The 25,285-nt window shown below is 51.2% G+C and overlaps 1 protein-coding gene across 1 annotated transcript; it reads right to left on the bottom strand.

Moving 5' to 3' along the window:
• Nucleotides 1-5,433: 5,433 nt before the first annotated feature.
• On the bottom strand, nt 5,434-11,952 carry LOC311169752 (carbonyl reductase [NADPH] 3; the record flags this gene model as incomplete). The annotated part of the gene is made up of 3 exons (XM_084231938.1): nt 5,434-5,870; nt 10,299-10,406; nt 11,664-11,952. 3 exons carry the CDS (start codon nt 11,950-11,952, stop codon nt 5,434-5,436), a joined length of 834 nt encoding a protein of 277 aa, XP_084088064.1.
• Between the last annotated feature and the right edge of the window lie 13,333 nt (nt 11,953-25,285).

Raw genomic sequence — 25,285 nt, 5'->3', positions numbered from 1 at the left:
CGGCTCTGGAAGCCAGATCCACACCCACCTGGACAGAAGTCCTGCCAGTCCCGCCTTTGGGGCTGTGCCCCGCGGGGGTGGAGTAACAAGCAAGCCATTGTCAGGGGGTTCGTTATCACCTGTTGCATCGCCCCAGGTCCGGGTTCCTCCTCTGTCACCACCCTCCTGGCAGTTCAGCAGGTGAGGGGAGTCCCTGGAGGTCCCGGGCCAGCAGCGCAGGAGGCCCGGCAAGCCCCAACCGCTCGCACCACCTGCTGGCCGAAGGCTTTTAAGACCAGCCTTTGAAAGCGCGTCTCTTTTACCTACAGCTCAAACAGGCTATCCCGGGTGTAAGGGCAGGACAGGACACAGTGCAGGTTTTCTGATCCCATGCAGACTGGGTAAAGGAGCAGTCAGAGTCCTCAGTGGCTTTTTGCAGGTCTTTTATTGGGGTTCACCATGCATATGGCAGGCAGGGGTGCTGGCTGGGGGGCTGGCAGGCTGGCAGGCCTCCAGCCCCCAGCAAGTCTTCACGTTATCTGGGCTCTCTGGCGTTCATTCTGCTGCTTCTCAGCTTCTCTTTCGGCTTCTTTTTGGCTTCTCTCTGAGCTTCTGCTGGCGTCCCCGTGACGCCGCCCTTAAAAGCCCAGTCTTAGCCCAGGTGAATCCCATCTACCCATGCCCATACCCTACTCCAGGTGCCGCCATCAGGCATGCATTCAGGACGGCAAGGATCTCTCATCTATCCTGATGGCGGGAGGGCAGAAAAGCCTGACATTTTTCCTTGCCCTACACTGGGCTTCCAAGCACCCAGAGACTGACAAATCACTCAGGGTCGTTTCACCTCCCTTCATTCTTTTTTTTTTTTTTTCCACATTTTATTTAAATTTTATTTTTTATATTCCCCATACAATTGCAACCCCCTTATTTTGACCCCAATCCCTCCCCTCCCCGCTCCCCACCCCCCCATAGAGTGTCACTGGTTCAGCTGTTTGTTGATTTTGATTTTCACTTTCTTACAGTTATTCTTTTGCCTGGTCCCTTATTTAGGTTTTCTAGATTCCTGCTATGAGTGAGACCATCCGGTATTTTTCTTTTTCTTTCTGGCTTATTTTGCTGAGCATGATCCCTTCCAGCGCCATCCATGTTGCTGCAAATGGCATGTGTTTATCTTTTTGAATGCTGAGTAATATTCCATGGTGTATATGCACCACATCTTCTTGATCCAGGCATTTATTTTTGGGCATTTGGGCTGTTTCCAAAGCTTAGCTATTGTAAATAGTGCTGTGTCGGGTAAGGAAAAATGTCAGGCTTTTCTGCCCTCCCGCCATCAGGATAGATGATGGATCCCTGCAGTCCTGAATGCATGCCTGATGGCGGGCACCTGGAGTAGGGTGTGGGCATAGGTAGATGAGATTCACCTGGGCTAAGACTGCGCTTTTAAGGGCGGCATCACGGGGACGCCAAAAGAAGCCAAGAAACCGAAAGAGAAGCCGAGAGAGAAGCAAGAGAAGCAGAAGCTGAGAGAAGGCCGGCGAGTCCAGATAGAATGAAGACTTGCTGGGGGCTGGGAGGCCTGCCAGCCTCTTGGCCCCCCAGCACCCCTGCCTGCTGTGTACCGGGTAAATCCCAATAAAAAGACCTGCAAGAAGCCACTAAGGACTCTGACTCCTCCTTTACCCGGTCTGCTGGATCATAGAAAACCTGCCCTGTGTCCATTCCTGCCTCTACTTGCTGCTATAAACATAGGGGTGCAGGTGCTCTTTGGAATGGATGTTTCTGTGTCCTTTGGGTAAATACCTAGGAGTGGAATTGCTGGATCATATGGAAGCTCTGTGTTTAGTAGGTCCAGAAATCTCCACACAGCTCTCCATCGTGGTTGGACCAGTTTGCACTCCCACCAACAGTGCAGGAGAGTTCCTTTTTCTCCTCCATTCTTATACCACGAAAGTGGCCACAGCCACGGTCTCCAGACTGGCAGGGGTGAGGCTGGGCTTGACCAGCACTCTGCACCTGGACCTTTTGCTCTGCCAACCCCGGTACGCGGCTCCTGGCTCTGAATGGGGTCATCTTGCCCGCGTCTTCATTTCCTCCTTTGAAAGCTGACATTTGGGCCTCCCTGGGGGCGCAAGGGGTTAAGCTCCACATGATGAAGCATTTCGCAGCCTCTGTAGCACGAGTTAGCTCCCCCACGGGCCTGGGAGCAACCAACCCACATGGCGCAGCAGACCTCTCCTGCCTCACCGGGGGCTCCCCTCAGCAGTGTTTTCAATCAGTCTGCCTGTTCTGTTCCCCACTCTGTCTCTGGTGGATCCTCTAACCCCCCGTGCCTCCGGCCTGTACCCCAGCTCTTGTATGCATAAATAAATAAATCTTTTAAAAAAAGCTGACATTCAGGCCTGTGTCCAGGAACTATTGTGAGAATTATGTGAAACGATGTTGGGGACGCAGATCGCCTGGCCTGTGACTGGCAGGCTGAGGTTCTCAGTCCACCTGGGATTTCTCCTTTCTTCCTTCTGATTCTAGGCCTGATTGTTATTTGTTTGTCCTCCTCTCCCCCCCAATACCACGTAAACCTTTTTCACGTGCTTCTATTTGATTCACTTTGCTTGCAAGCAACAGCCCCATTCAGACTAACTCAAGGAAAAGAGAAATGTATTTTCAGGATGCGACAGGCTCAGCCTCTCTTACAACCTGGGGGTTTCAGGAATGGCCTGAGATCAGGGAAATGCCAGGAGGGAAGAGGGTTGTTTTTATTTTAGGCCACTCTATTACTGCTTCTCTTGAAAGTTGCTTGCTTTGCTCCCTGGCTACTTCCAGGCCCCCTCCACCCCCTGGAAGATGTGGGCTGGGGCATGACTGGCACAGTGACATCTCTGACCTTGCCCTGGTCCAGTCCAGCTGTTGCTCCCCTGATCCTCCAGCTGGAGCAGGTGAGGCCAACAGGGCATGTCCCTAATGTGTGTTGCAGGTGCAAACATGGGGGGAGGGGAGAGCAGGACAGCCAGAGAGAGAATTGCTGGGGGCCTTGCTGGTGTTGCAAGGGGTTAAGTCTCAGCACTATGAAGCTGTCCGCAGCCATTGCAGATGAGTTCATTCAACCTCTCCTGACTCCCCGCTGCTCCCCTCAGCAGTGGATTTCAGTCAATCTGCCTGTTCTGTTCCCCACTCCGTCTCTGGTGAATCCTCTCACCCCCTGCACCTCTGGCCTACACCCCAGTTCTTGTATGCATAAATAAATACATCTTTTTTAAAAAAGAGATTTGCTGGGAGGAGGGTGCTGCACAGATCACCCAACGAGGGCCCCTGCGATCTTTTCATAAAAATGTGAAATGTCATTCCAATTAAGAGTCTTCCGGGGGAATCCCAAACTGTGAAGACGGAGTTTGGCTAGAGACAAAGAGGAAGAAGAAAGCATTGGCCTGTTGTTGGGTTACTTCTGTCTGACTCCATCCGGCATTGCCTGGAAGTGCTCCATGGTCCCTGGGCAGTTGAGCCCATTGGCGGGGTGCCGAGGCTGGCAGCCAGCGGGGACCGGAGTGTCTAAGGTATTCAGGAAACTTACTGAAAGCCTGAGACTGGTTTTAGAGCCAGACAAGAAGGCATTAACAAGTCAGAGGAGCGGTGCTGAGAATGGAAATAAGAACATGCTGGAGGCAGTTGGACAATGCAGAGAGGGCTGAAGAAGCTAAATGCAGTCTCGGGGGATGCCTGACTTCCCTCTGCAACACTGAGACTTCTGCCTGCTGCTGTTGGGAGCATCGAGAAGAAACATCTCGCAGCTGTGATAAACCAGAAACAGCAGGGGCACCTGTGTAGCCCTGTTCCCCCCCCAATATGCGAAGCCTTGAGTGTTAACCCACTTTACTGATTCCCCGTGGAAAGCAGCTTACCCCTATTTTATTTCTGCAACACTGTTGTCAAGAGATCTGATGTGACCTTTGTGGTTAGAATCAAGTGAAGCCTCGCAGCTTCCCATCGTGAATTCCCTGCCAGAAACAGTACATTTGTAGTTTGTAAAATATTTTAAATTTTTTCCTTATGTACCTGTTGTATTTTTGGTGGACCATTATGTTTCTTTTTCATAGGATCCTAGAATCTCCGAGTCATCTTTCTAGAGAGGCCAAGTGGACCCCCCTAGAGGCTGGGTGCAAAGTCAATCCTGCTGAAAGCAGCAAAGGTAGATAGTTATCTGTTGTCACAGAGACTAGAAAAGGGACTCGGGGAACATCTGATGAAGCACCCCGGCTTTGGCTCAGAGATGAGTGGGAGCAGGTTACGGAGACTATCTGTACGTCAGAGCAAAGTGCTGGTCTGGACAAAGTTGCTGAGGTGTGGAGAGGGTCAAAGAAGTGGCAGGTAAACTTGTAGACATTCTGGAAAGAACAGAGAATGCAAACCCCAGGGAGATCCCCTGATGGAGGAAATCCTAGCCCCATGAAAAAGGGGACACTGCTCCAAAGTCCTACCAGCTAACGAATTGCAAAGATATAAGAACCAATTAAAAGGTACTCAAATATAATAAACAGGCTGAGCTTTAGAGCTGGGTTGCAGAGCTAGGGACCAATCATCAACATTACAGAAGCAACAACATAGAGGCAGCAGAGAGAGACAAGAACTCTGCTGAAACAGTATCATATCAGGACCAACAGCTCCTTTGAACTGACTAGAAGCAAGTGAGCTATGAGCCCAGCCCTGGGTAAACAAGCCTTCTAGGTGATTCTGATGCAGCTACCAGAGTTACCCAATGCCCATAGAGCTGGTACACCTGACACCACGTTTTGAGAAAAGGAAGGTTTATTGCAAATAGAGTAACAAGGAAGGAGGTAAAGTGAAATCTGCCTCCCCAATTAAGAAAGGGAATCAGGTTTTATAGGTTTGGGAGGTCAGGATTGAGAACAAAGGAGTTATATTTTCGCTGGCTAAGAAGAGGGCAAGAGGCAGAGACATGTGGACTTGCGGTGAAGTTCTTTGTCTGGTTACAGGGCAGTTCGCACATGGAGAAGGATGAAGAGGCTTTTTTTCCAGATAGCTGAATTTCTGGAGCTGGGTCCCTTGCCTCTGGGAAGCCCCCCTCCTCTGCATCTATGTCTCCCAATTCCAGCTGGCCTTGGAGCTCAGCTCAAGTTTAGGCCACAAGCTTCCAGGTTCTGCGGTGCCTGCAAAGGTGAGCCTCAAGGAAACATCTAGACAAGTTTTGTTGTTTCTTCTGTGCTCCAGGGTACGAGTGACCTCGCCATCTAGCCTGGGTCACAATGGCCTCCGCTAACATCTGAGAACCACTGCCAGGTTCTTTCTCTCAGGCGACAGGCCTAGCAGAATCGCTCACTCCATTCCAGAACTAGGAGATTCTACCGGACACCCCTCCACGAACAGGCACAGAATCAGACCACATCAGAATTTGTTCATTCATTCCGCAAATATTTATTAAGCATTAAGCACTGAGGCGGACATTCACCAGTTTTGCACGACTTTGTCACGCACCAGCTGGCCTTGAGGCTCGGTGGCATCTGGAGGCAGGAGAGCCAGGTACACGGGGGTCTCGGCTCCCTCCTCCACAGTCCTCTCTCCGTAAGGCCCCGCCATGTCCGTCTTCACCCACCCGGGGCAGCAAGCGTTCAGCAGGATCCGGTCTGCTTTTCTCTTCTCATCCAGACGCCGGGCCAGGATTCTCGATAAGACTGTGACCCCCAACTTGGACACCCCATAAGCTGAGCTGGGCCAGCCTTCCCTCTCATGCACTTCATTTTTGGCATCCTCCACAAACTTTTTCATGAGGTCCACCAGATCCTCCTCGGTGAGGGTCTCAGAGCGGAACTTCCCCTGCAGCTCTTCACTGCAGTTTTCAAGAGCTCTGCAGCCCTGCGAGCTGCTGATGTTCACCACCCGGCCTGAAACGGAACGAGAAGCACGTGGAAGCCTGTGATCCAGGAACGGCCATGGCTGATGACAGCAGACACATGACTCAGACATGGTGCAGGCTGAATTGCTAATAATAAAGACAAGCAGGCACCAGTGGGTCTTGACATCTTTTCGCCACCTGCTTTTCCCTTGGAGGAAACACCTCCAGGAGCAATACTCTTCCATCCAAAGGGAAGATTACACTTCCAATCACTGGGCTAAAGAGCGGGGGTTGTCCCCTGGGCGAGGTGGTAAGTTGGTAGTAGGACCACCAGGTAGTTCCATGCTCCCCCAGCCCCCACACTTACTCTGGGTACTGGGGCACCTGCAATGACAGTGTGCTCATGCTGAGAATTCAAACCCTCTTTTGGTTTGCACCATTTCCCAGGGCAGGGCGCCACCACCTCTTTATCCCTGGGGGTCATGATCAAGGTTTAAGGTCAAGAAGTGCGGGGTGGGGGTTGCGGGGGATGACCCTCATCTACCCTTTGCCACAGCTGCTTCCACACATGGGTGGGTCGATTCTCCATCTGGTTTTGATGATAATCACTTTTTTAACCCACGGTCACTAACAATACATGAATATTCATTAAATACAATTAATGTGAGTTAATATTCATATTAATGAGTCATGGTTACTAGAGAGACAGCTTAGTCCATAAAAACAAATATGGAGGCCCCCAAACTAGAAGACAACTGGATGCATTGGTCGGAATCTTAAAACCAGGGAATGTGTGACTTTAGACATTTAGGGGTTTCTTTTCTGATATATTATTCTAAATCCACATCCTTTGCACCCACTAGGACAAATGGATTTTTAAAAATTTCATTTTCTGGGCCTCCCTGGTGGTACAAGGGGTTAAGTGTCAGCACTATGAGGCTATCTGTAGCAGGCCAGACTTCGATCCCCAGCCAGGGAGCTGACCCATATGGCGCAGCAGACCTCTCCTGTCTCCCTGCTGCTCCCCTCAGCAGTGGATTTCAGTAGATCTGCCTGTTCTGCTCTCTACTCTGTCTCTGGTGAATCCTCTCACTCCCACACTTCTGGCCTGCATTCCAGTTCTTGTATGCATAAATAAATAAATCTTAAAAACAAAAAGTTTTTTAATAAGACTCTATACCTGTTTGTTATATAATAACAAATAATACCAGTAATAAATAAAAATGCAGCTTAAAAATGCATATATGCATCACCTAAATTCATCAATTATTAACATTTTGACATATTTGCTTTCTCTCTGTGTAAGGTGCAGGTGAGTCACAGAAAGACATCAGAAGCCGCACCCTACACTTCAGTAGCTGCAGAACCAAAGACATCCCTTACAGAGCTGCTATTCTCTGCAGAGGCTGTATTCCAATATCCCCAATTGGCTCGATCTTCCTGAGCTTTTGTTTTTCTCAAGCATCCAACTTGGGATCAGGGAATGCAGAGGCTTGTCATGTCTCTTTAGTCTGTTTAAACCAAGAGTAGTGGACAATCATGTTTTCAAAGATTCAAAGCCACAGTTTTGTAGCATTTTCCCCAATTTAGATTGGCCCGATTTTCTCATGATTAGATTCACTTCAATATTTTGGCCAGGGCTACCCCATGCAGGTGGTTTTGAATTCTTCAGTCCTTTTTAAACAGTTATGTTCTCAATTACTTGGTTGCTACAACAAATTATATTCAAAAGGGAAGAGAAGAAAAAGTTATGGGATCTACTTTATGCCTTCAGTGGAAATAAAAGCCTCCTAAAGGGGGCCTCCCAGGTGGCGCAGCGGTTGAGCGCTGGGCTGTGAAGCTGCCCGCAGACTCCGCAGCACCGGTTCGATCCCCGGTTGCTCCCCGGCCACCGGAGGAGGGTCCCACATGGCGCGCAGACCTCTCCTGCCGCCCGCTGCTCCCCTCAGCAGTGTCCTTCGGTCCTTCTGCCTGCTCTGCTCCCCGCTCTGGCTCTGGTGGGTTCTCTCGCCCTCCCCACCCCCATGCTTCTGACTGTACCCAGTGCTTGTATAAATAAATAAATAAAATCTTTAAAATAAAAAACCCTAAAGAGATACCCTCTTTTTTTAAAAAAAGTATTTATTTATGCATACAAAAATTGGGGTACAGCCACATGTGCGGGGGGTGGGGGGTGAGAGGATTCACCAGAGACAGAGTGGGGGACAGAACAAGCAGACTGACTGAAATACACGGCTGAGGGGAGCAGCGGGGTGAGACAGGAGAGGTCTGCTGCGCCATGTGGGTAGCTCCCTGGCCAGCGGGGATGGGGGATCGAAATTGTGCTAAGAAGTCTGCAGATAGCTTCACGGTGCTGTGCTTAACCCCTTGCACCACCAGGGAGGCCCATGAGAGGTGCCCTCTTTGAGCTAAGGGTACACCTCTGGGTGAGGCCACAGTAAGGGGCCAAGAAATTGTACCCCAGGTGGGTTCCATCAGCCCTGACACCCGCTCCCCACGCCCCTGAGTTCTGGAAAGTGTAAGCATGTAGCGACCCCTAGTGGTTGAACAGTAAATCGGTTTACTCAGAATCTCGAACAAAGCAGCAAGCTCAGTAACTTGCATTAAAGTGATCTTGTAAAACTAAACAAACTGACTTTTAAATTGGTTTCGCAATTCCCTACAAATCAAGGGGCGATTATGCTCAGTGTTTTGCCCCCCAGGTAAATGTGAGATCTATTTTAAAGTTGCAAATACCTTTCTTAACGTGCTGTGAACCAGAGCTTCCTGCTTTGGAAAACGCTGTTACAGAGAACTGATTAAAAACAGTGATTCACCTGCACCTCCTCCGCCTCCTTTTATCTTGGTTTGCAATCCTCTGAGGCGTTAATTCCTATTTCACTAAAGCTAATTATCCTGATTTGATGGAGGGGAGACTGACTCCTACTTGTATTCACTTCTTCGGGCCTCAGTTTCCCTCACTGTCAACTGAAGGTGTAGGAAGATTTTTTTTGAGTACTTGCTGCTTTCAAATGCTGATTCTAAAATCCCCAGGGAGACTTCCTGGTTCAATAGCCTAGGGACAGAACACCAAGTAGCTGTAAAAAGAAAGCTTTCAATCCTTATCTGGAAAATGCCAGACAGTCAGTGAATAAAGCAAAATTAGGGCTGCACCTCTGGCCTACACCCCATACTTCTATGCAAAAATAAAAATTAAAAAACTATAAAGGAAAATTACCATCTTGTGTAAAAAGGGGATAGAGTTGCATATTTGCGTGGGTTTGCACTAAGTGCCCCCCCCCAGCCCCTGCCCCTTGGTCCTGCATCAACTCTAAGCACCTGGCCCCAAGGCTTCATCAACCAGTACCTGCCTCTCTACCACCCCATCCTGTGTCTTTCTAGATTTTAAGCTTTTTGCACTAGAGATCATCTTTATTCAAAATCTTAAATTAACAAGAGCACATTTCTAATTAGAACCAGAGTCCTTCCTAAGACTCACTGTTGATTTCTTGGGAAAGAAAATCCTCTGGTTGGGCCTCCCCGGTGGCACAGCGGTTGAGCACTGGGTTGCGAAGCTGCCCTCAGCCTCTGCAGCACCTGTTCGATCCCCGGCCGCTGGGCGAGGGTCCCACATGGCGCGCAGACCGCTCCTGCCGCCTGCTGCTCCCCTCAGCAGTGTACTTCGTCAGTCTGCCTGTTCTGCTCCCTGCTCTGGCTCTGGTGAATTCTCTCACCCTCCCGTGCTTCTGACTGTACCCAGTGATTGTATAAATAAATCTTAAAAAAAAAAAAAGAAAAGAAAATCCTCTGGCAAGCATACTATCTCCCCGACCCACCCAGCAAGCTGCCATTTACACTTAGGATTCTGTGTGGCTGAATCTATCCTCCACCCGTGGCTGTGCCCCACAGGCAGGGTTATCCCTGACCACCTGCCTACTGCCAGGGCCAGCCCCCAGTGCAATGTCTGGCTTATGGTTGGCACTCAATAAATATTTGTGGAAAAGTAATAAAATTACTAACTATCTGGGAGCGTGGAGATGTCCTTATAAAGCAAAATTTCTTTGAATTCTCTAAACGAGCTTGACAAGCTTAGTACTTACTAGAAGAAAGGAATCCAGGGCAAGCCCTAATAATGCTGAACAGATACTGCCCCCGGGGGTCCAGAGGAGTGGAGCTTGGTGTGTCCCTCCTGCTACCTTGGGGAGTTGGAGGAAGACCCACTGAAGTTGCTGAAATACAAGACTTTTGGCACTTGTAACACCTTATTGTCGGTTTGAGTTCACAAGGAGCCCAGTAGCCTTGCCGTGGATCATGTATACATTTTAAAGCAAAAGTGAAAATTTTTGGGTTAGAAGCCAGATACTGTGAGAGAATAAGGCAGTTGTTCTGCCTCTACCCCTACAGAAAAGTAACACAGCTGGGGGATCCTTATGGGGGCTCCCCCATGACTGTGTCCTTGCTGAGAAACAGGACCTGATAACCCACAGGTAGGACTTACCATGAGGTTTTATTATTGGCAGTAATTCCGTGAGGATATTTCTTGTGGCAAAAAAGTTTGTCTTCAGTGTCATCTCAGCTTGAATGTCAAATGGCGTTGGGTCATCAACTTTCAAAAGAGAAGGAAACAAAACAAAGGCATGCATTTCCCCCTGAAATTCATACACAAAGTGGAACTTGTCTCTAAAAGGAAAAGCAATGTTTAAACCACCAGGTCCACAGCTCTCAAACTGGAAGTGCGTGTCTGGATCACCTGCAGGGGTTGTTAAACACAGCTTTTGGGGACCCTTCCCCAGAGTTTAGGGCCGGGAAGGACGCCCCAGCTCCAGAATTTGCATTTCCAAGGAATCCCCTGGTGCCACAGCCACACCTTCCAAGAGCTTTGACGATGGCTATTCAAAGGCGGCACCGGAGGCACAGGGGGTTCTGATAAATTGCAGGTGCTGATTCACCTCGTCTGCACGGAGGAGTAAGTCATCCATCCACCTGCCACCCTCCAGCAGCCTGGGTGTACAGGCAGGTGCACAGGGCTGGTGGTGCCCAGGGTGCGGGGCACGAGGACTTGTGCTCAGCAACAGTTCATTTTACTCCCTTCTGCCTCTGAGGTTTCTCTTCCCCTGGGTTGTGAGTGAACCTAGCCTGTTTCTTTCTGCGCCAGCTCATGGCAGCTGAATAACTCTCTCAATCCTGTAATAGAATAAGCAATCGCCTTGGGGTTCCCCCCCCTTTTTTTTCTTTTCAAAGATGCCGCTTAAAACCACGCTTAGAAGTTTGCTAACACACTAGTTCCCTGGAGGAGGGAGCCACGACTGGCTTCCTCTCCGCCAGAGCCTATCAAAGCTTTCCATTAAACAAAGTCTCAAATCCACTAATGTGCAAGTGCGCGCTGGTCGGGTCTCCCGGCTTCATTTCCTGTCCCGAGCAGATGCCTCCTGGCATCTCTGAATACGCCTTTTCAAAGAAAGCGAAAGCCCAAAGTGGAGCTTGGGAACCTTCGCAGAGAGCTAATATTTTTGGCATTAGAAAGCTGATGAGTTTAGCAGGGCGTGACCCCTCCCAAGAGGCGGGTTTCTCGCGCGCTGCAGCCTCTGAGTGTTCCGGGCGCGCCCTGGCTGCGCACAGGCCCTCACAGGCCGGCCAGCGGGAGGGGATCGCTGTGCCCAGCGACGCGGCCGGCCTTGAGCTAAGCGAACAGCTCCGGCCGCTCCACCGAAAGCCAAAACCCACTGCAGGAGGCGAGCCCTGGGCGCGTCGCGAGGGCTTGGCGCTGCGCTCCCCATCACTCCGGAGCGCGCCTGCAGGCCGCCTGCAGCTGGCTGCCCAGCACCCCCGGAGCGCGCGGGGGACCTCCCGCCCCAGCACCTACACTTGAAGGCGATGCCCGCGTTGTTGACCAGCACGTTGAGCCCCCCGTACTCCTTGCGCAGGAAGTCGCGCAGGGCGCGGACGCTGCCCGGGTCGTCGATGTCCAGCGGGTGGAAGCGCGGGCTCAGGCCCTCGGCCTGGAGCTGCTGCACGGCCGCCCGGCCCCGCGCCGCGTCCCGCGCCGTGAGCACCACGTCCCCCGAGAACTGGCGGCACAGGGCGCGCGCGATGGCGAAGCCGATGCCCTTGTTGGCCCCGGTCACCAGCGCCACGCGGGTGTAGGACGACATGCCGGGGCGCGCGCGGGCCGGGCGGGAGCGAGGAGCCGCCTGCGGGCCACCGGCGGCGCGCGCTGCGGAGGCCGCGCCACAGCCAGACGCCGCGCGGACTTGGGTTCTGGGATCCCGAGCCTCGACTCCCGGAGGACGAGGCCCGGGGCCTCGGTCCCTCCCCTCCAAGGAGGGGCCGTCTGTTCCCGAAGGTTTCGTAACGCCCCACTCCCGGCCCGGCCCCTCCCCGCGCCCAGCCTGCCCCGGACGCCGCGGGAGCCCGGCGCGCGCTGCTGTTGGGGAGATTGTCTCACCCCAAAAGCAAAACCGGACGGTGATGAGTCGATGGGTTCAGCGAATGAGGGCAGTTTGGTGGAAGAAACTATCGCAGGAGATGCCCAAAAGGACAAAAGCAAGGGGAAAGGCGTGCGCCCATCATCCGTGGCAGGCTGGGAATGTCTGTCTTTTCCTAAGATGCAATGAAATTACTGATTCCTGCTGGGGACTCGGAGCCCCTAGCTTGGGTAGGAGAAACTAAAGAGACGGGATTCGAGAAATAAGGTCCTAGGAGTAGATTTACAGGTGTGGGGAGGGCGCAAAGCTCTGCGTGACTCCAGTGCGCCCTCAAGCGTGTCCATGAGGTGCTCGTTGCCGGCCAACTCCTGCTGGATGTTTTCATTTAAACCTTACTGACTCTTGGGGGTGCGGAGAGCCTGGTTTAGGTTTATCCAAAAAGAAGGCAGATAGTGCTTTTTCCCATGGTGACACCCCTGTGTACCCACAGGGTTCAGCTGGCGGCGAATCCAAAGGCAACCTCCAAAGGCGTGTCAAGGTGTGGACTGCTCATTAGAGCTCCCCACCCACCCTCTCTCGTATATTATCCGGGTGTTTGATTAATGACTTTTAGGTTTACGCAGAACCGCGTTCTCATCGTGACTCAGCATTCCCCAAGCAGACCTGGCTAAGCTGCGGGCGTCTCTCACCTGGAATGTACCTTCCCAGCAAGCCCACAGGTGAGGTCAGGGACGGGCACCTGCTCTGGTCCTCTACTGTGATTCAACCTATGTTCCTGCCCCCCCATCTTACTTGGAACTCTATTTTAAACATATAGGGCTATTGCAGTTTTCCATGTCTTCGCTTCTTCCCAAGCGAGCTTCATTTGCCTTTTTAAAAATATGCATATAAAAAAATGCATGTCATCTAAGTTCACTCCATCGCTGAGCAGTTGTCACAACGTGCCCCATTAATCCTTTTAATCTTGGAGGTGATGTTTCCTCTTTTATTCCTGATATTGGTTTGTGTCTTTTATGTTTTTTTTTGATTTGTGTCTTTTATATTTTTTTCTTGAACTATCTGGCCAGATAGAGGTTTAGCAATTTTATTGATTTTTTTTTCCTCAAGGAGGCAACTTTTAGCTTCATTAATATTTTGCTCTTTTTTATTCTGATTTCTGTTGTCTGCTCACTGGTTCTATTGGTTCTTTTTCTAGTTTTCACCATGGAAACAGAGGCCATTGCTTTGCGATCTTTCTTCCGTTCTAATGCAGGCATTAAGGGCCATTAAGAACTGCATTAAGAACTTCAAGAACGACATTCATGGCATATTATACACTTGGTATGTTGTGTTTCTTATACTTGGTATGTTCGATTTCAATTGGCTTAAAATACTTTCTAATTAACTTTTGGATATCTTCTTTAACCAACAGTATTTAAAAGTACATTGTTTAGCTTTACTCTTTGGGAGTTTTCCTGATTATCTGTGCATCTTTCTTTTTTTTTTAAATTTTATTTATGCATACAAGAACTGGGGTACAGGCCAGAGGTGTGGGGGGTGAGAGGAGTCACCAGAGACAGAGCAGGGAGCAGAACAGGCAGACTGACGAAATACACTGCTGAGGGGAGCAGCGGGTGAGACAGGAGAGGTCTGCTGCACCATGTGGGTTGCTCCCTGGCCGGCGGAAGCTTCATAGGCTTCATAGGCTGCGGAAGCTTCATAGGTTGTGTCTTAACCCCTTGCGCCACCAGGGAGGCCCCTGTGTTTATTTATTTCTTAATTCCATTGTAGTCAGAGAACAGACTTTGTGGGACTTGAATTCTTTTGAAAAAGTTTTAAAAGCTGGGGGAGAGATATTAAAGCATGTTTTATGTTTTGATACGAAGAAAAGTAAAAATTGGTGGAGAGAAAAGGAATGAAATGTGGGGGAGGCCAGTACAGATGGGGGGTCGACCTGGAAGATGGAGTGTGGGTCCAGTTGCAGGCTGTGGGATGGCTCTTCTAGTGGGCACTGTTTTCTCTTTGAAGGGTAAGCCATTTGGGATCATTGGCAAGAGGGATGAGTCTGGGAGCGCTGAGCAGAGAATAGCCACCTTGCAGAGAGTACATTTGTTAGGGAATCAGGCTGCACTGACTCACAGTTGAGGGCCCTTTTAGATCTGTGGTCACAAACATCAACCTCCTGCTATACTCCGCCCCACCCCTTCACCCCCAGTGCAGCCTGGGAGGCGACTGGCCAGTGTGGAGGCTGGAGGGCTGGCATTTTGCCAGGATGTTTGCAGGGGAAGCTTCCTGTGTAGCGCCAAAACCTCTAAGATGGGAGAAAGGACACAGGAAAGGGCCTGTTTTTAACGAGGGGGGAACCGTAGGGTCCCTGGAATGGAGGCCTTTGAGGGCACGTGGCCAGACCAGAGTCACAGAAGACAGCAAACAGCTAAGATGTAATTGTAGGGCTTCAGAATCCCTAGAATTCTGTAAGGAAACCAAGGGTTAAGGCCTTGGGGTGCTCACTCACAGCAGTTAGGATTACGGAGATGCCACCTCCTTAAAAGCAGGGCCCTGTCTGGTTTACTCAAGGAAGTTAATGCCTCTCAGCCACCCTGTGCGACTTACTCAGAGGCAAAATGTCTTACCATCCGTTTCAGTATGGCTAGTTAACCAGGCTCTGGGCGCCCCTAACTGGTCCAGCAGCCTGTGCTGGAGATGGGAGGTGGCCCCGGATTCTCTTGGTGGGCCCAGGTCACCCCAAGGGGCCTGGTTAGAAGGAGGCAGGGGTCAAACTCAGGGAAGGAGAGGCTGTAAGGAAACCACAGTGACGCCGTCCTGTTTGGGCACCGCCTTAGGCTTGAGCCCGGTACCTGCCCAGCCCCAGGGCCATGGCCAGCTTCCTCTTGTGCGCTCGCCCCTCGGGACAGTAGTGCTGGGGTCCCTCTGGCATTGAGGACCCCTGCTTGTAAGTTTCCCAGGTAAATGGTAAGTGTGATGCATGGACTTGCCAGCTTCATTCCTCTTTTTTTTTTTTTTTTTTAAGATTTATTTATGCATACAAGAATTGGGGTGCAGACCAGAGTTGGGGGGGGCGGTGAGAGGATTCACCAGAGACAGGCAGATTGACTGAAACACACTGCTGAGGGGAGCAGCAGGGAAGACAGGAGAGGTCTGCTGTGCCATGTGTGTAGCTCCCTGGCTGGCAAGGGAGCCAGCTCTCAACAGCTTGATAGCGCTGTGTCTTTTACCCCCACACCACTGGGGAGGCCCCAATTACCTTATTCTTGATTTCAGGGGAACATCTTCGTTCCACAACTGCTCAGATGTGAGCCCAGAATGAAGGGAGGAGTGTTGCAGGCGGAGCAGGGCCAGGAGCCCAGGTAGGCACGCAGCCTCTGGAAGCTGGAAAAATCAGGGCTGGGTCCTTCTCTGGAGTCCCCAGGGAAAGGCGCTCTGTTGACCCTTGACCTCCCACACTGTATGAGGATAACCTGCCAGAGCAGCGATGACGTATCACGAGGGTCCCACCTCCAGTGCCCTGGAACCCAGCACAGCGTCACACAAGGATTCGAACACGAACAGGCCCCAAGAAAAGGACCGGTTTGGGGAAAAATACTCATCTATTCTTGAGGGTTGAAGAAGAATGAACTAAAGGGAAAAACCCGGCCGGTGGATGCGTGCTACGTGACAGCAGAAGTGAAGGGCGCGCTCCGTGCCTGGGCCAGACCCGGCTGAGCCGCCGCGGTGCCGCCTTGATGAGTTTGGTCTGGCGTTTCAGAGCTGCCATCCTGTCCCCGTGGGCTTCGCCAATTCAGTGAGACTGTGAACCTCTGGTGCTTCTTGAATTAGGGTAAGAGCCCAGGTTTTGCAGCAATGGTCCGTGTGCAGGAGTTTCTCCATTGTCCTCCGGGGCCTGGACGGCCATGCGCTCATCCACCCGCATCCCCCGCTGAGTTTCTGTGCCCCTGTTAGGCGTGTTTAGGAATGAAGTTTGGGCGGGGGGCGGGGGGGGCATGGGAAGTTTTGGGGCTCTCCCGTCTTTGCTGAGTCCAAGCTACCGGGTCTTGGGCAAGATTCTCTATCTCTTGGGGCCTCAGCTTGCCTGCTGGTAAAATGGGAACAATTACAGTCCTTGCTTTCGGGTGCCAAAGGCTTAAGTGAGTCCCTGTTACAAAAGTCACAGGGCATGGCCGCACGTGGGCACACTGCAGAGATGTCCGCTGTTGTGAGTGTCGCCAGGAGGGGACTTCCTGGAAACCGGCACATTTACTTGCTCCCGGGCTCCTAGGGAGTTTCCCCGTGCAGTGCTGGGCACCACTGCCATCCTGCCAGTGTTCATGTGCCAGAGGCCGTGACAGACAGAGAAGGAGACAAGGGGAAGCTGCCTGGAGCCTCACCTCTGAGGAGGCGCTGCTGCCTCCAGGCTCCGTGGCTTCTTACATCATCTGCATTGTTGAAGGCAGGCCCAGGCAGGATGGAGCCAGTTGTCTTTCTGGAAGATTAGGGCCAGGTTCCTGAGTCAGTGAAGAGGTCAGCTGGTGGTTTGGTGGCCGCCCTCCTCTTCTCCATCCCCAGCGCCTCCGCCCCTGGCCTCCCCAGGGGTGCACGAGAACGTGCTTGGGCTGTGAGTGCTGCAAAGGTCCTGGGGAGCAGGCACACCCTGGCACGTCTGTCTCAGTCCACGCCACCGGCCTTTCCCGTGTGCTGTGTGCCCGAATGCGGTGCGTGGGGTGGGCCAAGGTCACTGTAGGGCGTGGCCAGACGTGGAGGAGGTGAGGCACACAGGCATGAGGTGGCTGTTTTTTTTTTTTTAATTCTACTTAGGAACACATAAAATGTACTCTTGGTCATTTTCCATGCACCGTGCAGGAGGGCTGCGTGCATAGCATCTTTCAACAGATTGTCAGGACGTTCTCATCTCGCATCTCCGAGACTCCAAGCCCCGTTCCTTCCTCTCCCCCAACCGAAGGAAAAGAGCAAAATCAACATTAAGATAAAAGCTGCCATTGTCACCTCCCCACAGGTCTCACCCACATCTGTGTCACCCCATCCATGACCAAAAGACAAGCGCAGTTTTTTTACGTGTCTCTAGGCTCCATGCGCCTCCTCCAGTTCTCCAGGCTCCATCCTGCTTCCTTCCTCAGTCTCTTCTGCAGCTTCTCCTCTTCCTGCTCAGCTTCACCCTCCCTTGGGTGGGGCAGGGAACCTCCCCCTTTCCTGGGGACCACCCTGTTACAAACCCTGAGTAACTATATTCTGCTCTGTTCCTACAAACTTGACTACTCTAGGCATCTCATACGAGTGGAATCATGCAATACTTATCTTTTTGTGACTTAACGTACTGTGCTCAAAGTTTATCCACGGTCCGGCATGTGACAGACCCTTGCCATTTCACTGCCTGTTCTCAAGCAGCGTGGCTAAGGCAGGGGGAAGTGGGCATTTTGGTACATTTCTGGAGAGGATGTGCCGTGGTTTACCTCTTTGGTGAAAGAGTTCCATGGTCTAGATTTTGGCCCAGGGTTTGGGGGAAGGTGTTTCAAATATCACAGCCTCAGGCTGCAAATGGGAGCCTCTTCTAGGCTGAGGCACAGGCCTCTGGCCCTCCCTGCGGTTCTCACTCCAGCTGTTCTAGATCAGGGGCCTGAGGCTCAAGCCTGGAATCACCCCCTGCACCCTCTTCCTCTGGCTCACCTGTCCTGCATCACAGCGCTGCGCCGGTCACCGTCCCTGACATTGGCGTGTGCCCAGAGTCACCCATCCCGCAGGGGCTCCACACGGCAGCCCCTCCCTCCCCGGGGGCTGCACGGCCCCGCCCAGGTATGCCTGCAGACACAGCTTTCCCGGACCTTTTCCTGCTGGCCCTCGGCTCCCGCTGTGCAGTTGCCCTTTATCTTTCAGGGTTATTTACCCTGTTTTGATGCAGTTTAGGTGATTTGGCTGGACTCCTGGGCTCCCTCTTTGGAGAGAAATTAGACCCCATCTATTGAAATGGAAAATATGACCTCTACTTGGAAGGGAAATCATTGGGGGATTTATCCCACACATCCCCTCCCCTGGGCGTGAAAGGGCAGCAGAAAGGATGCTGTTTCCAGGAGCTCGCAGCCAGGTTACTGCCAAGTCACAAATGGTCTGTGCGCCCATGATGGCTGAAGAATGTTTAAAGTGATAAACTTGTCGCCATCTGTTGTGGAAGTGTTGTAGAGCAACCCCGATACAAAACGGGATGCCTGACTGTGGGTCCTCACCCGCGCGCTTAAAAGGACTTATCAATGCTCTACTGCAGGCACACGTGAAAGGTTAATAAAAGGTTTATTTACAAGGGAAGGGGAAATGAGGAAATATACAGCTCTGGGAGAAAAGCGGGAGACAAAGTTTTAAATGAGTCCTACCCGATCCGCCGATCTGGAACCCCAAAATGGCGTTCTGAGAGCTGGCCGCCAGCCAGGAGCGGTGAAGCCGGGAGGCGAGCGATCGCGAGCCAGAGAGAGCCCTAGGCCCACGTGTTTGGTTTTTTATATCCAACCTGGCTGCCCAACTCCACCCTCAGGTCCCAGCCACCCTCCCCTTGGTGGTGATGGGATTTGTCTTCCCCAATGTCCTGATGGTTTTAGTCTGGAGTGGGGGTGGAGTCCACAAAGCCTGTATGGGATTAACTCAGGACATCACTTCCCCCTAACAGAAGCAGCACGGGCCGGTTCACTGTTGACTTGGGCAGATGGTAAAGAAGGTCCTGGTGAATTTTTACTTTCTCTGGCGTTCTCCTCTGCTTGCCACTGCACTCTGCCGCACGGTCCTCTGCTGTACCCCGTCCTCTGTGATCCCACCCTTATATGCTCAGCCTCAGGCTCAGGTCTGCCCACACCACACTCCTGGCGTCCACCATCGGCGCACCCCGAGCCACGCTCCCAAGTGCCTCCTGCATTCAAGGCCCAGGTAATAGCCACAGAGGCCAACAGCGCAAAAGTCCTGAGCATCTTCATTTACCCTCCAGCACCTACTGAGGGGCTTAGAATCCAGAGTTATACACCATCTTAATAAGGGAAGGGGGATAGGATATGGCCAATTGAGGGGAGCACAAATGATTTTTGTGAAGGATGAGGCTTAGAGTAGACGGGAGGACAATAGTTTGTGACAGTGTTTGGGTTTGGTGCTGGCTTTTTAGTCTCTCCTGTTATTACAGCCAGGACACGCTCAGGGAGGGACTGAGGACCCCTGTGAAATCACTTGAGAACTGATATTGGGGTTATGGGTACAGTTTGTCAAGCGGGCAAATTCACAAATAGCATTCACAAATAATGAGGACCAACCGTATACGCAATCCCTCATCAGATGACATTTATGGATAATCTCTTCCAATACTGTTGATTTAATATTGATAAGTTCCTTTGGGAAGATCTGACTTTGGGCAGATAAGAGGAGTCCGAGAAAGCTCTCCCTGCATTTGCTGTTTTTCAAGTGCCAACAGCTCAAAATAATTGATATAACAGAGTGGTGGTGTTGTGCAACTGTCCCGGGCTGGGCAGGTACACTGTTGACTTGGGCAGTGGAAGAGGAATCTTGGAGCCTTAGGTATGCCTGACACACCTTTAATGCTGAAGCAGGGGACTGGACACCCAAGCAGACCAGCAGCAGGGAGGCAGCAACCGACCTCCAAACCCCCACGATCTTTGAGATCTCCCCAATGATCTTGGCCCTGGTGTCTGTATTTACAGGGGTGTGTGAGCCCCTTGCTCACACTAAGTGCTTTCTTACAATAACACAATATTGGGCCTCCCCTGGTGGTGCAGCGGTTGAGCACTGGGCTATGAAGCTGCCCACAGCCTCTGCAGCGCTGGTTCGTTCCCCGGCCGCCGGCGAGGGTCCCACAAAAAACAAAAACAAAAACAAAAACCCCACAGTATCACGTGTGGTAATGAAACCTGGGAGGAAAACAAAGCCATAGATGGTGGCCATAGAGGCTGGAAGCAGGAGGTGAAAAAGCCTGAGTTACTCCAGGTTCCTTACAGGCAATTTGCGGGAGGCACATTGAGTGTTGTTGGCTGTGACTTCTGTGTTTGTGGATCCACAAAACAGCACATGCACAAAAAGGAAGAAGTACCAAACTATACTGAGGGTCCTCTAGAAAGTGCTAGAATAAGACCTAGAGTGTGTGATGATGCGAAGGAGAAGACGGGAAGGAGGCTAAATTGGTGGAGCTATGAGATGATGACTGGTTGTTTCAACAGTGTAGTGGAGAGCATCAGTGCGAGGCTGAAAACCCGAGAAATGTTTTCCAGGATCAGGGATGTTGTTACTCTTCCTTTCTGGTTACTCAGGGGCTGGCACTTTCAAAGGTGATGATGGTGTAGAAAATGTGACAACTGCAGGCCAGTCACCTTCTGTAGATCAGGAGACCTTGGAAGAATAAGCTGCTAAATATTACTCAGGGAAAGGATTATGTGGAAGAGCAGGTTTCAAAGTTAAAGAAACTGGCTCCTTTTCCACGGATGTGGGTAAATGAACCAAGGTGATGCAAATGGCATTTCTGTTGATGTTCTTTCTTTTTTTTTTTTTTAAAAAAAAAGGTTTATTTATTTATGCATATAAAAGCTGGGGTACCTGACAGAGGTGCAGGGGGTGAGAGGATTCACCAGAGACAGAGCAGGGAACAGAACAGGCAGACTGACTGAAATCCACTGCTGAGGGGAGCAGCAGGGCGAGTCAGGAGAGGTCTGCTGCACCATGTGGGTTGCTCCCTGGCCAGCTGGGAATCGAACCCATGCTGCAGTGGCTGTGGCTCGCTTCATAGGTTACATTGTAACCCCTTGCACCACCACAGAGGCCCTCTGTTGAAAATGTTCTAACCAGAGGCATGTGGGAAACTGACCCCAAGGAGTAACGGTTCCTTATTCACAAATTCAGTGCTGGCCACAACTTGATAGACCAAAATGAGGGTGAATAATAAGAGTCCTCTCTATTGCAAGTTTACAGCCTGATAGGAAAAATAGGACATTTTATAGACTCTATCACAGGGCCTCCCTGGTGGCGCAGGGGTTAAAGACACAGCGCTATTGCAATCGCCAGTCACTGAGGCATGAGTTTGATCCCCGGCGTAATGCAACCAACCCATACCGGGTAGGTTCTTTACCGGTTCTAGCGGCCATGTTGTCTTCATGCTCTCCACTGTTCGTCATCGTACCCTGTTGTGCTCTGCCGCGCTCTGCCATTCTCCACTGCACTCCTCCATCCTCTGCACCACACCACCACACTGCACGCCGCTGCGCCACCCTTAAAAGCCCACTCTCTCAGCCCAGGTGTACCCACTTGCACATGCCCACACCCTACTCCAGGTGTCTGCCATCAGGTGTCTGCCATCAGGCATGCATTCAGGACCACAAGGATCTTTCATTAATGCTAATGGCGGGAGGGCAGAAAAGCCTGATATTTTACTTACCGTACACCCGGCCAGGGAGCTGACCCACATGGCGCAGCAGACCTCTCCTGTCTCCCCACTGCTCTCCTCAACAGTGTATTTCAGTGGATCTGCCTGTTCTGTTCCCCACTCTGTCTCTGGTGAATCCTCTCACCCCCACACCTCTGGCCTGCACCCCAGTTCTTATATGCATAAAGAAATCTATTATAAAAAATGAATGGGCAGGGCCTCCCCGGTGGCGCAGCGGTTGAGCGCTGGGTTGCGAAGCTGACCGCGGCCTCTGTGGCGCCGGTTCCATCCCTGGCTGCTCCCCGGCCACCGGAGGAGGTTCCCGCATGGCGCGCAGACTCCCCTGCCGCCCGCTGCTCCCCTCAGCAGTGTACTTCGGTCCTTCTGCCTGCTCTGCTCCCCGCTCTGGCTCTGGTGAATTCTCTCACCCTCCCGCGCTCCTGACTGTACCCAGTGCTTGTATAAACAAACAAACAAACAAACAAATAAATAAATAAATAATACATGCCTCTTTAAAAAAAAAATGAATGGGCAAAAAAGCAAGTGTCTTACTTAAAAAATGGAAAAACTATTAGGAGTCAAATTTAATATTTAATATCTTCCCTGGTGCTTTATATTTCATGCTTATAACTATATTAACTTAAATGTAGGGCCCTTTTCTCCCAGAGCCCAGTGTTCATGGCCTCAGTGCCTCAGGTCACGAGCGTGCGCTCAAACACCAGCACCCCATGGAGACCACCCTGCTGGCCAGTGACCGGCTGATAAGGGCCACCTTCAATGGGGCGGTGGGATGCCATGTGCAGTGAGGCCACTCTGAATGCAGGAAAGAGCACTCAGAACAGTTGAAACAAGCAAAGCAGCACGCCATACAGTGCTGTGTGATTTTTCTCTTGATGATACATCAAATCATCACACCTGTGGTGGCTTAACTCAGCACGCGTTACCTTACGGGTCTGTGGGTAGGACATGCTGACGCTGGTCTTAAATGGGCTAAAATCCAGGAAGTCAGTGTGGCTGCAGTTCTTTGGTTCTGGGGGGAGCTGGTGTCCTGGCCTTTGCCAGCCGCTGGAGCTGCCTGAGTTTCTCCCAGCCGGACAGCAGGAGGCCCAGCAACCCGGCACATTTTGCCCCTCATGCTGAGCGAGGTTCATTTCCTGGTTACAGCCTGGGAAGGGCCTCAGGTTGGTCCCAGGTTTAATAGGATGACATTGGGCCCATCTGGATAGTCCAGAATAATCTTTGCATTTCAAAAGTCGTTAGTTCCACCTGCAAAGTCCCTTTTACCATCTAAGATAAACAGATTTGAAGGTTCTGGGGTGCAAGTTCTGCTGCCATAGAACTCTACCTTTTTAGAGCTTTATTTATTTATGCATGCAAGAGCTGGGGTGCAGTCCAGAGATGTGGGTGGGGGAGTGAGAGGATTCACCAGAGACAGAGTGGGGAGCAGAACAGGCAGACTGACTGAGATACACAGCTGGGGGAGCAGCGGGGAGACAGGAGGGGTCTGCTGTGCCATGTGGGTAGCTCCCTGCCCTGGGATCGAACTCATGCTGCAGTAGCTGCAATAGCTTGATAGCGCTGTGTCATTAACCCCTGTGCCACCAGGGAGGCTCCAGAATTCTACCTTTTTACATATAAATTATCTTGAAAAGACTGTGTCTGGAAGGAGAGACAGAAGAAACTGGTAGGAGCACTGGCTTCTGGAAACTGGGTGGGAGGGGATAAGGAGGCTGACTTTTCACTGTCGTACGTCTTTTGTTCAATTTTGTTTTCAGTAGGTCTGCCATATTTATTTAAAATAAGTGAAGAAAAAATGCAGGGGTCTTAAGCGGAGTTCATCAGTATTGTGATGTTTGTCTTGCGAGCCCCTTGGACGGTTGCTAGATGGCGCCCTTTCGCCCTTCGGATCCGTCCAGGTCTCTGGGTTTTTGCTTTCCCACGAGGATGAGTGATGGCTTCAGCACAAGACCAGTTGCAGTGACTTGCATTGGTTTCTTTACAGCCCCATCACACTGGAATCCTGTTTCCTCCTCTGTGAAATGGGGGTTATAACAGCATCAGCTGTTACTAAACAAGGCTAAGCAGGGCAAGATAGTAGCCTTGGGGATGGCCTGCCTGCCAGCTGAGCGAGTTTCCCCTAACCCTCCTGCCTGCATCCCAGCTTATCAGTCTCTGGGATCCTCATTTATGTCAGTTAAGAGGGAACTGTGCCTTGTCCACAGCTTCCCGGGTGTGAAAAGACATCACTGGAGACATCACTGGAGCCATATTAAAATAGTCCGAGGGCCTCCCTGGTGGTGCGGGGGTTAAAGTCTCAGCACCATCAAGCTTTCGCTAGCCACTGCAGCCTGAGTTCAAAGCCCAGGCAGGGAGCTGACCCACATGGCGTAGCTGACCTCTCCTGTCTCCCACTGCTCCCCTCAGCAGTGCATTTCTGTATTCCACCTGTTCTACTCCCCATTCTGGTGAATCCTCTCAGCCCCCAGCACCTGTGGCCTACATCCCAGTTCTTATATACATAAATAAATAAAAATAAATCTTAAAAAAGTAAAATAAAATAGGGTCCGAGTGAATCACAAAAGAAAACCACTTTACTTACCTTTTTTTAGCGTGAAGAATTGGTGTGCATGTTCACCAACCTCTTTAAACTGAAGCTGACCCTTGCATTGCAGCAAACTGCTGATTCCTAGACGCCAATAAGATCTAGAAGTATCCTGTTTGAAAGGACAGGTAAAGAAAACTTTTACCTTGTAATGCCTTCACCTGGCCATGACCCCAGCTTCCTTTTCCCTCTACAAGAATCCCCCTCCTTGAGACATGTTTTATTGTATTTGCCTAAATCTGTGTAATATGAATTGCAGTTCTCTGCTATTTCCAAATAAACACCCATCAGCTTGCTGGTTCACCACACCTGGAACCATAGCTGCGAGAGAGTCTTGGAAATATAGTCACAGGAGATTGTTAGTGACCCAGGCTCACTACTCATCCCTATATCTCCACTTTGGACATGTCCTCCTATTGCCAGTGGAGATGATGTCCTGCCCCTAGGTTTGGCTGTATGATAAGGGGGGACAAGATATGTTACCCAAACATGCCACTTTGGCATTTGTAGGATTATTTTGAACTGGAGAAGCAACAGAGGCAGAAAGAAGCTGGCTCAGGTCTTCCCTTATTTGACTAAATGCAGGAGCTTCTGGAAAAGGAGGACTGCCCTAACCCCTCTCTTGGGGGAGTTTTATGGCCATGAAGAGGATGGAAGGTGCTAGATGAGATATTTCCAAGACTCTTGCAGCTAAGGTTCTAGGGTGTTTATTTGGAAATAGCAGAGAATTGCAATTCATACTGTAACAGGGTGGTCCCCAGGAAAGGGGGAGGTTCCAGGTTCCCTGCCCCACCCAAGGGAGGGTGGAGCTGAGCAGGGAGAGAAGAAGCTGCAGAGGAGACTGAGGAAGGAAGGAAGCAGGATGGAGCCAGAAGGAGACCTGGAGGAGGTGCATGGAGCCTAGAGACACGTGAAGAAACTGTGCTTGTCTTTGGTCGTGGACTGGGTGACACAGATGTGGGTGAGACCCGTGGGGAGGTGACCATGGCAGCTTTTATCTTGATGTTGATTTTGCTCTTTTCCTTCCGGGCTTGTCTGGTTGTTTCTGACCCTTTTCTGTGGGTCCCCAC

The sequence above is a fragment of the Talpa europaea genome (genome assembly GCF_964194135.1).
Source record: "Talpa europaea genome assembly, chromosome: 4".
NCBI classification, from domain to species: domain Eukaryota; kingdom Metazoa; phylum Chordata; class Mammalia; order Eulipotyphla; family Talpidae; genus Talpa; species Talpa europaea.
The sequence above is the reverse complement of the archived record's forward strand: the minus strand, read 5'-3'. Positions and strand labels throughout refer to the sequence as shown.